Source organism: Pteropus vampyrus, unplaced genomic scaffold, assembly GCF_000151845.1.
Source record: "Pteropus vampyrus isolate Shadow unplaced genomic scaffold, Pvam_2.0 Scaffold9, whole genome shotgun sequence".
In the NCBI taxonomy this organism is placed as follows: domain Eukaryota; kingdom Metazoa; phylum Chordata; class Mammalia; order Chiroptera; family Pteropodidae; genus Pteropus; species Pteropus vampyrus.
Window position 1 is genome coordinate 818,163 of NW_011888790.1, and position 14,851 is coordinate 833,013.

Sequence of the window (14,851 nt, forward strand, 5' to 3'; positions counted from 1 at the left end):
TTAGGACTATATTACTATATTAGGAACTCAAATATATATGCTGATTGACTGAATTAAATAAATGGTGTTTCTGCTATGTCTCCTTTCCAAGCTATAGTCACCTGGCAGACATTTGATTTAAAAAATGGCTCCTACCTTTGTCTAGGAGATCAAAACTAGGCCATTTTCCTGATTGGGCTGGCCCAACGTGCTTTTCAGGTTGAGGGGTTGAAAGGACAGCAGTTAGGTACTCTGAGATGTTATATTATTAGAAGACTAACATGTGAGTGGTAATAGAAAAATAAGTGAGTTCATTTTCATCAGTGAGGCTATTCAAGGACAGGAAACTTTGTATAAGGACTTGCAGTGCTGCTTTCTGGGTGCAAAGACAGGTTCGGCAACGGTTTCTGAAGTGTTTGATGTCAAGCTGGAGTTAAAACCCTGCGGACAGGAAGTTCACGGATTTAGGCTTCAAAGTGAGATAGCTTTTTAAGCCCCTACCCCAACCTTATACAGAATTAACACTCAGCTTGGGAAGGCTACTTATAACTCCTCGAATTAATGATAATCTTTTATTATAGCCTTTTTCCTAATATATTCTTACATTTCATTTTAATTGTCATCTATATAATTACTCTGCATGCCAATTACTTCCACTTCTATTTTGTAATGTTTTATTATTTCATATTTCTTTTTCAAAGTGTTTAAATGTAGACACATCCTCTTAATTTTAATAGCCAGCATGACCATATTTGCCACTTTAAAATATGGATTCCTATAGTTTCAACAGATCCTCAAAGTGTGCTACCTCCAGCTGATAGATTTTAGTATTCTAATCGTGTTCAATGCTGAAAACAGCTGCAAGAATTTGTCCTTGGAATTCTTTAGCAGTAGCTTCCAGTTGATAAAGCCCAAATTTGGCCAGTCTAATGGATCAGCCACTGGAACATGATTATCATCCTATCACTCTCACTGGGATGAACTGAGCAGAACCAGCCTCTTGTGGAACAAACTGCAGAAGTCACTATTCCTAAAGGGAACAGGTTACATCTTTCCAAACCTAGTAAGGAATTTGACCTAGTTCCTTGAAACTAGGGTATAACTGGAAAGTATAATTGGTCGCAAATGTGTTTTTTCTTCCTCAAAATTACTTTTGAACCCCAGTGAGACAGACCAGGCATCTCTCTTCACATGGATTCAGACCACCACCATTCATAAACTTGACTAATTCAATATGAAACTTGGGGAGCAGACAAATAATGTGACTTCATTTTATCAAAAGAATGTTTAGGTCTATGTTACAAAAGTCTATGAATATACAGATGATGTGGTTATAGCAGTCAGTTCTCCTCTGTATATTTTTGCCACTGTGTTTAGCATAATACCAGGTGCTCAGTGAATGTTTGTTGAATGAGTGAATGAATGTGAAAAGCTCCTCACAATCTGATTCCTACCTACTTCTCCAGTTGTATTTCTTACTGCTTCACCTTCAAAAAAAACCTATAATTTATTGTCTGGCAAAATAGCACCTCAGTTTTCTAAAAACTTCTCCTGCTTTCCCACTTCTATACCTTTGCTGTTGCCATACCAACTGCCTGGAATACTCTTCTCTCATAACTATGAAAATGTTACTATTTCCTTATCTCAAATGGTACTTCATGAAAATTTTACTAATTATCTCAGTAGGATATTAGCCTTTACACCTTCTAACTCATAAAAATTTGAACATCTCATTTATTAACTACCTTATAATTATTTTTGTGGTTAACTTACTCTCCTTGTCATATAGTATACACACACACACACACACACACACACACACACACACACAGTAAGCTTCTTGAAAATAGACACTGGGTCTTATTAATCTATACAGTGACTAACATAGTTGACGCTCAATAATTGCTGAAATAATTACAGTAATCGGTTTTGCTAATGCTATACTATGAACCCCAGCAAATTTTTATCATTTTTCCTAAAATCTAAAAGTTGTTCTCATATATGAACATTATTCAAACTCCAGAATTAGATTCAAATTGTACCTTTGTCAACATTTTCTTTCTTGTTAATTCTGTAGGAGATTAGAGCAGATATTAAGTGTCTTCCTTTGTGTTTTAAATGATCATGGACTTGTTTGGTTCTTTTAGTGACATGATTAGCATCATTACAATTTATATCTTCAGCTCTTCAAAGAAAATCTTTTGAGTATTTTTTCCTTAAGTATGTATGTATTATTAAATTCTTAACTCCTCTAATCATTGCTGCCGTCTTGCCTGCATTGCTAAAAGGTGGCATTTCTATCCATTCATCTATTTACATATGAGGTAGAGATTTTCATGGAGACCCTTGAGGCTGTGCTTCTACATATTATTAAACATTTTTTGTCTGCAAATGACCTCTTCTTGACACATAATGATAAAACCGAAGATTCTCTTCCTTTTTTTTTTTTTTTTTTTAATTAACTATCACCACCTGCTAGACATAGAGAGGAGATGGAGCACAAATTATCCCAGAATTGATCCTGGAAATGAATTGGGAAACTTCCCTCTTGAAAGCAGAAACACTGCTATGTGCTTTAATTCCTAAAATTTCTAGCCCTCCTGAGGAAGGTTTGTAATATTTGGGAGATTCTAAGGATTTAAGATAAAAGATACAAAGAGGCAGACAAAATTTTCCTTTACAAAATTTGTGATAATCTTTATTCTGACCAGTGTATGGGCAGTAGTCCTGGATTACAACTTTCCAAGTCTCTTAAAAGCATGATTCCTAAAATAAATGCTCCTCCATTCAAGCCCTCACCAGTTTTTATTTTAAATAAAGTTCTCTCTTAATCATTCTCCTTCTCTTACAATGCAGCTGTGATTCTGCCTATTTCCTCCTCTACCCCTCTTTCCCTAACACCTTTTCTCTTTTTCCAATTATATTTCGGTCCTTCTTTTTTCATTCTCTTTATTCTAATTTACATAATAATATTTACTCATAAAATACTTTTCTGTTTTTGAGGTAATTTCATAATCTTATCTTAATTGATCTTACTTTTCAAAATACCTATTGCTTATTGATTCTTGAAAACTATCTAAAATTTGAATTTCAGTGTCTGTAAATAAAATTTTACTGGAATATAGCCATACCTATTCATCACATGTTATCTATGGCTGCTTTTCTCACTACAACAGAGTCAAATAGTTGCAACAGAGACTGTATGGCCTACAAAGCCTAAAATATTACACTATCTGGCTATTTACAGAAAAAGTTTACCAACCCCTTGTCTGTAACATAGTTGAATGAGACTACAAAAGATCTGAGATAGAAAGAAGGAAATATAACTGCCCAGTGAAAATGGATTTTTTAAAAATAAAAACAGAATGCAACCAGGCAGAACAAGGTTACAAATCAGGATGTTAGGGAGCTTAGGTAGACCACCATATTCTCACCTGAATCATTATTATAAGATCCTTCCAAATCTGAGCTCTCCCCATCTTGCAAATTTCTCCCAGAGTTTTATTCCTAATCTATTGCTCTGATCATATATTGTTCATCAGAAACCTCCAGGGGTTTCCTATGCCTGCAGACATCTCAGGACTACTTAGCCAGGGTCCTGAGTGATCTGACTGCATCTTAATTTTCTGGCCTTATTTTCCAAGACTCAACTTGGATAGAACCAGACACCCAGCCTGAATTTCAGGATTCTGCGCTTCTGCTCATACTTTCTCTTCTACTTAGAATGCTCTTCTCTTCTTCAAGTTGTGTGCATACTCACCATCAAGCTTTATCAAGTCATTATTTTGCCATGTTCTTTAGTTTAAAAAAATACTACGGAGTTAGATATTTTAAAAATCTCCTCAAATACAAAATGTTCTGAGTAGGACTCCTTGATGCACCCAACCAGAATTAAACTCTTCTTCCTATGAATTCCCATAACATTTTCTTTGTACCTCTATCATCTGACCAATTCTGCTCTTGTAAAATATTTTGAGTATTTCTTACTATTTCATTCCCATAGAGTGGTGCGAAGGTTATTTTAGATAGTCCAAGGAAAAACATTAAAAACTTTTAATGATATTTATTTAAAAATGTACATTAAAAATATGTGCACATGAGTATTTAAAATATATATGATATCAACTCCATGATTTCTCAGATAATTCTTTAGGACATGGCTAATGTAGGTAGAGATGTTAGAAAATTGTTGAGTAAATAGTGATGTTAGAAAAGTATTGAGTAAATAAAAATACAAATGATATAGCAAAAATTTTGAAGGTTATACTCAAAATTATTTAGCTTAGAGAACTTAGCCTATTAGAACAGGGATCCAACTTTATTTACATTTGCATACCCTAAGTATTCAGCTAACCCAGAAAAGATGCTTATTGAGTTGAATTTATTTTTCTCTGGGACAGCGAGATCCTTGAAAATCTTCTGACAAACCTTCTGACAAACCACTTTTAAGACATTTTTGCCATATTGAATGCCCCTGACATGCATTCCATGAACAGATGGTGCTTTTTTCTCCCCTCTCCCTTCCTTGTCTGTTATGACAAGTTGCCCCAGTTGGGGCTTGATAAATATGAAATAATGCTAATAATAGTCATCTTCTGAAGAAATGAGGACTCAAGGTTGCCAGAATGCTCTCATTAGTATCATTTCAATAGACCAATCTCAGCAAATTTCAGTTTGTGGAACATTTTTGTTCTTGGATTTGGTCTAGGGCATACACACACACACACACACACACACACACACACACACACACACACACACTTTCTCTGAGAATATATATTTCTTAGAGAAATATTTCTCAGTCTCCTTAAAAATCAATATTTTGTGGCATCTTTTCATTACTGTTAACTCTGAAGTCATGTTGGCTACTGAATATGGTCTTGAGACTTGGCAGTGAGGAATCATTTTGTTGTGTAGCAACCAATACACAGTGCTAGCCAAATTATGTTTTAGTTATAAAACTGCTGTCCTGTCTTCCAGCTTTTCTGAGTAAATGTGACCCTTTCAGAAGTTTCACTCCTCCTGCTCTAAAATTGATGCAGGACAAGGCAAATTCCCCAAGTCAGGGGGAGCTCAAGTCTTGCACCAAAAGAGAAAGTTCTTGGCTGAGCACAAGAAAGAATTCAAATGCATGCCAGAGTTAGAGTCAAAAAGAAAGTTTTTTAGAGAGGGGGTAATGCTCCATAGACAGGAAAATCAAAGACAAGAAGCAAAGAAAAAAAAAAAAGCTGAGACAAGAAGAAATAGTTTTGGGGAATCCAGTTTATATATCATTCTTAGTTTCTGTGAATTATAGTTTTAAGACTTTGTTTACCCATTTTCCTTTGATGAGAAGTTATTAGACAAGGAAGTGAGAGAAGATAAGAGTATGTAGCGTTAAAAGGTAAAACATGTAGCATGAAAAGGCCTACTGGCAATTCCCAGCCTTTGATCCATAGGTTCCCAATGATTTTAGCCATAGGAAATGATTTTATTTTGCGTAAGGTGCCACTTAAGGAATTCTGTTTTCCTGTTTTTTCTTCATGGTGTGGGGAAATGGTTTGTTAGCCATCTCAGCAGACATCTTTCTTCGTTCTGCAGGTTTCCACATGGTCTGGCTATAGGGCTGATCAGCATATTGCAGTTTCTGAATATAGCTTGATTTAACATTTTAGTTCTCTTGACTCCTCCCTACATGAAAATGACCTTATATGTTGTTAGGTATCAGAGGATCCTAATTGTGATGAAATCTTTCACTTTATTTCTTTTCTTATAGGCTGTGTTTTGAGGTGGTGTTTGAAGAGTATGGAAATTGGGGGTAACCTCTGAGGCCTCTGAGTCACAAAGGGAGATTAGAATATGTCTGAAATTTGGATTAACCCCCAAAGCTTCATTCATATTAGATAGATAAACATCTGAGAGAAGACTGTGAAATTTTTATAAATGGCTTTAACTTCTTTGTTTCCTAACTCCTACTGCTAAAGCACAGGTCCTTTCTGACCTTAAACCTCCATGCCAGTACTGGCTTATAACCGGGGTATAGAATCTTATTTTTTATCATCCAAATGAGGACATTTTTGAAAATGAAACCGGGTGCTGGGAAAAAAAAGGCATAAACTACCAAGGGAAACCATGATGTTAAGTCACCATACTTAAAACATTTTGAGGCCCTTATCCTATAGAAGAACCTACCAAATTGAGGTCTAGATTTCAACTAGAAAGTCTGAGTTTTCTTAGAAAATTCAAACTTTTTTTCATATCAATGAAATGCCTGTGTTTGCGTTGTTTGCACTGATCCACTGTTGTCTCTGAGTGGAAGAACTTTAATTGTTCCTTGCCAAAAAGAGAACAGAAGCAGAATTCACACATAGTGAAATGTTTAGCCAAGTGCAAGTCAAACACCAGCACGGCCTGTTAAATAAAGACATGTAGTAGTTCTGAAAGAGAAAAGTGAAATATGATAGCACAGAATACTGAACTCAAGAGCATATGTTGTATATTTTACCAAACGCATTTTGCAAGAGGAGATGGAGTTTTAGCAAAACAACATGTATGAAATTAATGATAGTAATTTGTACTTAATTTTATAAACTTTTAAATTATAAATCTGTGTTGATTTTATATAGCATAAGGAGCTTTGTTACAATTAGAATTATGTTAGTACACATTAAAGAATCACAACAACAAAATAATGAACGTCCGTAGGAATTGTAAAAGTTTAAGAATCAATGCACCTGGTTAAGAGCACAGTTTTGCTTTTATTCATCTTCCTAATCCAACTCTGCCCTCTGGTGGTTACATTTGCTAACGAGTAAAATACTTTACTCCCTTTATATATGTGTCCTTTCCAAATTTATTTGTAGGTCAGGTGTAAGGAGGACAGAATAATTTCCCTGTAGAAAAATGTTATAAATAATGGCAGATGTTTCAAGATAGCCCACAAAAACCCATAGTGGCCCTGTGTCACTTAATCCACACCCTTCTTCTCCCTCCTCTGCCCTCCTTGCTGGCAAAACAAACAAGTCACCATATCCAATCACTGCTATCACCACTGCTACTCTGTCCCATTACAACCAGGAGTAGAAAAAGGAGGGAAAATTGGTAGTGCTTCAGTCAAAGCCAGCATCTTTATTTAAAGGCACAGCTTCTACCCTGAAACCCACACCACTTCTGGGGCCTTCAATGGAGTGGACCACCCAGAAGGAAACTTAAAGGTGTCTTTGCCTCTCTCAATCTTGGGACAAATATTAAGCAAAGATTGCTTCCTTTTCTCTTGCTCCACCCATATCCCTTCTTAGTTCTCCAGAGTCAAAGTCACCTTCCAAGTAGAAGGAAATAAGAAAAGAAAAAGAGACCAGAAAAAGATAGAAAGAAAACCTTTTGATCCAAGGTTTCCCTAAACCCAGAATCCAGTGATCTCTGAGATATATAACCAATAAACTTTCAAAGACTTGTCTCCTCCAAGCTTTATAACTTACTCCACCAGTCCCTTCTTGGGGCTGGCTGAAAGGGGAAGGGTTGAGAGAAGAAGCAATCTCAGTCTAGTTGGTGTACATCATATGCCATCAACACTTAAGTGATCAGCTATTATTTGCACTGTGCAATGCATAGGCATAGTGACAGTGTGGACCTTGCTGTGTCAAAACAGATATAAATCCCATCTTAAAGGGACTAGAAGAGGCTTGTGGAATATTACTGAATCCATTTAAAGTGTCAAAAGGGAAATTTTAACAATGGAGAAAAAAACAGCTGGAAGAACATATAGACACTTAAGTAAAACACTAGGCTGGTTAGAGCGACCTGGTTGTGGTAAATTATTTAATTTGGAATTACCCTAACAATGATTTAATGTTGCATAATTTTAATTAAAGGAAAATGTTCTTGTTTTGTTCATCTATTACTATGTAATAAACCACTCCAAAACTTAGAAGCTTAAAGTAACCCTTTATTTAAAAAAATTGAGATCATAGAAACAGAGTAGAAAGTTGTTGCCAGAGGCTCAGGGGTGGGAAAATAGGGAGAGGTTGGTACAGGATAAAAACTTTCTGTTATAAGGTGAATAAGGTCTGAGGACCTAATGTATAACATGGTGACTATAGTTGATAACACTGTACTGTATAATCGAAATTTGCTAACAGAGTAGAATTTAAATGTTCTCACCAAAAAAAAAAAAAAAAAGTAAATACACGAGGTGATGGATGGATTAATTTGGCAGCAGGAAATCCTTTCACATTGTATATGTATATCACATCATCACATTGGACACTTTAGATATCTTACAAGTTTGTCAATTATACCTCAGTAAAGCTGAAAAACCCAGCCCTGTATTATATCTCACAATCTGTGGATTAGCTGGGAAGTTCTCCAGATCTCGCTTGGGATCTCTCATGAGTTTGCTGTGATACAGCAGTTGGGGCTGGTGCTCCTCTCTATGGTCTCCATCTACACGTTTCTTTAGTCCATTCTTTCACTCAACATAGAAGAGACACTATGTGCCAGGTGCGATTCCTGGTATTGGGTTGTACTATTGAACAAGACAAATGAGGACCAGACCCTCATGGAGCTTATATTCTTAAATACTTACACTGCAAAGAATAAGCAAGTAAATTTACACATTATAAGGTGATATAGGTGGATAGGAGGCTACTTTGGGGCAATCAAAGCAGCTCTCTGTGGCATGACATTTGAACATCTGAGGAGAAAGCATTTGCTAGTGCACATTTTCAGGGCCTGAAAGAACCTGGTGCAGGGCGGGGGCGGGTGGGGTGGGTATTCATTTGAAGGAAAACCATATGTTTGGGGAGTAGTAAGTGAGGAAAGAATGATTGGATTAGGTCACAATGGTAGTCAAGCCAGGTCATGAAGTTCCTTGAAGGCCATGGTAAAGACTTTAGACTTCATCCTAGGTAATGGGAAGCAATGGAAGAGTTTTAAATCAGAAATCGTATTGATTTTCTTATTCAAAAGATCACTCCACTCACCTTAGAGATCGTAGGTGTCAAGGGTGAAAGCAGGGTCACCATATTGGCCATTGCGGTAGGTAGTGGAGGTTTGGATGATGGTAGTAGCGTAATTATGGGAAGTCAGTAGATTACAAATACATTTTGAAGGAATTTATAATAAGCACTGCTGATGGATTACATTTGGGAAATGAAGAGAAAAATAACAGAGTTTTCTCAAGTTTCTCTTTCAAGCGGTAGGCAGTCAATCACTGAGAAGACTGGTGAAAGAACAGATTTTTATTGGTGGGGAAGGCGGTCAAGAAAATTTCAAATTCTCTTGTACATGTTTAAGTATGTTATGCCCACTCAATAATTTGTAATTGAACTATATGATTTGATTCAAGATTTATCCAAATCTGTGTAGGAATAAGCCATAATAAAGTGCCATACTATCTGGAAAATTGGAATAAATGATACATATTTAAAGTTCACTAAGCAAGTTAGTGTTTCTGTTAAGATAATAACTACCACTTACTGAGGGATTTTCATTTGTTTGGACCATATGAAATTGTAGATATTGACAGTTTTGAACTTGCAAATGGCAATGCCATATGGTTTATCCCAGTATATACTAGCCACAGAACTACTTGTTTATATATAAATGAATGAATATTCACAAAAACCTTCAAAGTAGGCTTTTTATTATCTTAAAATTGATGAAATGAAAGTTCTGAAATAGGTTAAATAACCTACCAAAACTGATTACAAGGAAGTAGGTAGGCAGGAGTCAAAACAAGTTCTTTTTGACATAGCATCTGTACTCTTAGCTACAAGGTTATACTACTCAGATTTCCAGCCATGCTGAAATGAGTCATGCTGCCTTCTCCAAAATGAGAAAAGTTTCAAATCCAAAAGACACAGCTATACAGACACAAGAGTGCTTGGTCTGACTGGATGGAGAATTGCTATCTCCCTCCTACAGAGAACCAGAGCCAAACCCAAGTGGACCTTAAAGGCTGCTGCTGCATTTTAGAAGTAAATGCAATGAACAAAGAGAAATCAGACAGTGAATTAACACTATTGAAAGTTACTCAGAAATTCCCATCAAATTCATTCCTTCAAGAAATTTCCAGCTTTTCTTTCATATTTATCACATATATGAAATAGAAAACAAATGATTCTCACCTCAGAAAAAGAAAATATAATGCCACAGGTTGAAGCATATCACTCTCACCAAGCTTTGACCACTTTTATCAAATACCTTATAGCACGTTTATTACTGTACTCTCAAGCATTCCTATATACAATTGAAGGCGGCACTACCAGTAACTGAGTTCAAATGAAAAAATGTAAAATATACTATTGATTATAGGAACTTTAAGCTTTTCTCTCTTTACAAAGTATCTAGATTATCTAGATTTCAGTAAAATGAAGAAAGTCTTCATTTATTTCCTCTAACACTACCTATGAATCAATTAGGAATTCTAAGTACAGAAAAGCTACGTCAGTTTTATCAGTTAATAATTAGCTATTCAATTCAAAGGCTGAAAAAAGTTTTCATGACTAAAAAGCTTTCTGTCTACCCTTGGGAAGAATATTTCCCACATAGCTTTTGCATTGATAGTGTCATTTAGAGCCAACAATTCTTCATGATGTTGAGTAGAAAGAGTCACTTGTCAATTAAATCACACTCTTGTTAATGGAAAACTGAATTTTCAATTTAATAACTAAATGAATTTGTTCTTCAATGCTATATAGATCAAGGGTTCTCTGAGTTTATTAGTTAGTCCCCAAATTGGTCCAGAAAATAAGAGCAGTACTTATTAATCTCTAATTTCTCAGTCATCTTTGGTATTATGTTAATAATTAATACCATATACCGATTCCTTACTACATGCCAGATGCCACGATATGGGCTTTACCAACACCTTTTCATTGAAATCTCCTAACAACCCTGTGGGATAGGTTATATTATCTTTGCTTTGACCGAAACTTAAGATGTTAAGTAACTTTCCAAGGTCTAAAACTAGTGGAGAGCTTGGATTTAAACTAAATGATTTTGGCCTCAAAACCCATGCTCTTAGCCCTTATATTGTGTGTGAGTGTACATATATGTGTTTGTTTTTAATGGTAGAGCTGATTATTGTGAGTGACTGTACTCTTAGTAGGGGTGTGGTAAATGCCAATGCTTGTATTATAAAGGTGGTCAAAGTCCAGAACCTTGAACCCACCCTGAAAACTGGCTATGTATGCTTATCTTTTTTGGTGATCCTTTGTTATTTATGTGATTTTCATATTCAAAATTTTTCTAGTTAGGTTTCCTGAAAAATAATTGTTTTGTGCTTGAGGTCAATGTTTAGTCAATCAAATGTGTCTGATCATTAGAAAAGATGGATTATTTAGTAATTTCTTGGCTTTGGCAACAATGCAAAAGACACTCAGTAGAAAAGAATCGTGGCAAGATAAACCTTTAAAGTATCAACTTCTGGGTTTTCCCTGCTTTCCCAAACTGTACAAATGAATAGACATGTGCCATAAGAAAATCAAAGTGACAGATATTCAACCAAAAGGGCTACTGACTTAGAAAGATTCAGGTACATTCTGACAGAGCTTTTGCCCCTGGAGATTAGATAAAGTGTGTTAGATAAAGAGCAGTGGGAGAGAAGAGGTGACATGGACATGAAGGTACATGGGAGAGAAATGCCAAGCCCTCTCTAGAGCCTTCACTACTCCTAGCCCAGAGCAAGGGCACTGCTTAGAAGCTGAGGCAAACCTGAGTTGATTCTCTAATTGTCTTTTTGTAGGTTCCACCATTCACCAGTAGTCAACCCACTGTCCATCATCTGTCCAGTTTGAAGTGTTGCTTGTCTGTTTCCCAAGAATCTTTTCATATTCTTCTGATCAACCATCTCTCGAGAATAATCCCCCATCTAACAGCCCAGGACATTCATAAATATCATTTGGCTCCCCTCTCTGCCCTCAAATTGAGGGGTAGAAGACTTATAGTTCTTGATGGGTGATGGTGGAGAAGGCTTGGACACTATGCAGGGTGATGTTGGTGACAGTTCAAAGGGAAATGTTTAGTCTAAAGAAAGCAGGATTATTTGGAATCAATGTGAAATCATTCACTGAGCCAAGATAGTAGAGGAATGCACTACTTACTCCATTACAGAGTGTTAAGAAGTGTCTTTCACAGGCAGAGAATGTTAGAGCTGGTAGAGAACTTAAACAACTTCTAGTCTCACCCTTCCATATATGAGAAGAGGCCCAGAAAGGAGACATGACTTGTTAGAGGTCAAATAGCTGGTTAATGGCAAAGCCACAACCAAAAATAAGATGTCCTGAGTGAATATAATTCTGTCTCCACTGCACAGCACAGGCAGATCTGGCCTGGGAGCTCTTTCTTTGGAGGTGGATTTCTCTTCCCCAAGTCATGCTAAGTTGAGTGGAGGATCCAGTTCCTAAGTTCTTAGAAGCCCAAATTCAATAGCTCACAGTGATATCAAAGTTAAGTTTTTGTTGGATTAAATTAGTTTACTGTCATAAGATACAGTGAAAACATTTTTTTAAAATGGTTGAGAGAGCATAACTGCATATAGACAATTTCTCTTTCACAGAGATTCTGAGACTACTCACTTTAGCCCACAGGTGCCTGAAACAGAATGGCAAAATGCATTTAATTTTGTTGAAGAAAGTACAAGCTTCTTTCTCCATAACAAATGAGGAACTGATTTTCATTACGCATGTGTTCTTCTGCTCATTCTTCCATGAATATTCTGTCACTAAAATTTTTACAGGTTTAGAACGAGGGTGTTGCCGTATTGCTCAGTATTTCTCTAATGATCACTATGTAATTTATACTCCCCACAACAATTTATCTTTAGATATTTTAGTGGCTTCCAGACACTCACCAACAAAACTCATCAGGTTGCACTTTTCCATTTGCTCTCCTTGGCTTCTGTTCCCTTCATAGTTTTTATGTCTTCAGAAACTTTTTTTTTTTTAGAGAAACACTAGTTTTTAGCACCACTTTATGCATGTCAATGTATTTAAAGTTTTTTTGTGTGTGTGACAGATTAAAAAAAAACATTAAAGACTTCTCTCTCAAAGAAGGATTGGTGAAATATTCCAATAAAATCTTTGTTTATAAGACACAGGGATAGCCAGGTACTACATAGATCAAAAAATGTTTCTCATAAATATTAAGTTGATTCCAAATTAACATTTTATACTCAATTATTAACATTTCACACACTATTTCTGTTCAATCAATTTCAGAACTTCATGAAAAAGTTGAGTAGTAGGCTGGGTAATAGGATAACACAATGGGAGCCTTTTTTCCAAGGCTGGCATGTGAATAAAGTACCTGCAAATTAAAAAAAAGAAACAAAATAGCTTAAAAACAAGAATTTTCACACTGGTCACATCAGTATGTACATACTCACTGGCATGGGGTTTTTGGGTGTGGGAGTCTCAGCTACGAAACTCATCGAGCATCCTCAGCCCTCCAACCTCCTTCATTTGTGACCTCGAAGATCTCTGATATGAGTGCCTTTCGGCTCACTGAAGCACTTTACTTCAGCCAAGAAAGTGAATTTCATGAATAATGTATTAGCCATCAAAGCATTAATAAGGAAGCCAGGATTGTCCTCACCACAGTATGAGCTGAGGCTCCCACTTCTTGTTCTCTCAGGCAATACGCAGTGGGGAGTTGAAAGGAAAGAATTAAGCTGTGGTGACCACCAGGGCCAAGTCAAGAGAGGAGAGTTGGGTTCATCCCCATGGCCTCAGGAAAAGTATAAGATAGGCCAGGGGAATAGATAATAGTGGGAAAATCTTTAGCCATCCCATGAAATGGCTTTAAAAATTGGTTTTCAACCCTGGGTGCACATTAGAATTACCTGGAGAGGTTTTTTTTTTTTTTTTGCTACTTTGTTTATTTTTTAATGTCGATGCCCAGACCTCACCTCAGACAAATTATAAAGAATTTCTACATATGTAACTTAGTTATCAGTATTTTTTAATAGTTCCTCTGGTGATTCTAATGCACAGCAAGTTGAAAATCACTAGTTTAAAACAAGGATCACAAACCTAAATGCCCACAGGTTACATATTAGGAGTAAGAGTAAGAGTAAAAATAAAGAGAGGATAGAATGACAAACTATACAGTATGTTATAACCTAAGAGGGTAGGTGCTGTTGAGCTCTGGTCAACTATATATTGTCACGTAGAAGTGTGACACCATTTTTTTCAGTTGTTCTGATTTTTAAATGTGCATAACTAATTTTTAAAAATTGGGTTATATGATACATGCTACAACATGGATGAACCTTGAAAACATTATGCCGAGTGAAAGAAGCCAGGTACAAAAGGCCATATATTGTATGATTCCATTGATATGTAATGTCCAGAATAAGCAAATCCATAGAGACAGAAAGGAGGTTAGTGGTTGTCCGGGGCTGGGGGAGAAGAGACTAGGTTATGACTGCTTAATGGGTACCAGGTTTCTTTGAGGGTGATGAAAAGGTTCTGCAATTAGTGGTGATGAGTGTACAACACTGTGAAATGTATTAAAAGCCACTGAATTGTACACTTTAAAATGTTTTAAATGGTGAATTTCATGATATATGAATTTACACCTCAAAAAAAAAAAAAAAAGGTTAGGAAAAAAGATTGAGCTGTGTGGATCGACTTAGAGTAGGCCCAACAAAACCCTTCTTTATAGGAGCAAGAGTGGAACCTATGGTGTAAAACCACATGGAGAAAAAAGAGGATCCAAAAATTGAGCTGAAAATTTTTTTAAAGCCAGTCTAAGGCCATAATGTACGCTTCCACATCTTTTTATTTCTCATCCAAACTGGTTGCAAAGCTCTGGCTGCTGCACTCTTTTCATCTTAAGTCAGACACAGTCTGTTTTTTCCTCGATAGGTGCTAATGCAAGGCTACACAGA

General features: G+C 36.2%; 1 protein-coding gene across 1 annotated transcript in view; it reads right to left on the reverse strand.

The window, feature by feature from the left end:
- Positions 1-9,584: 9,584 nt before the first annotated feature.
- Positions 9,585-14,851, reverse strand: part of CUNH12orf56 (chromosome unknown C12orf56 homolog) — a 69,372-nt gene continuing 64,105 nt past the window's right edge. Inside the window, exon 13 of the mRNA XM_011375072.2 lies at positions 9,585-13,266. Coding sequence (XP_011373374.1) covers positions 13,155-13,266 — 112 coding nt within the window. The 3' untranslated portion in view covers positions 9,585-13,154. The remainder of the gene's footprint in view (positions 13,267-14,851) is intronic.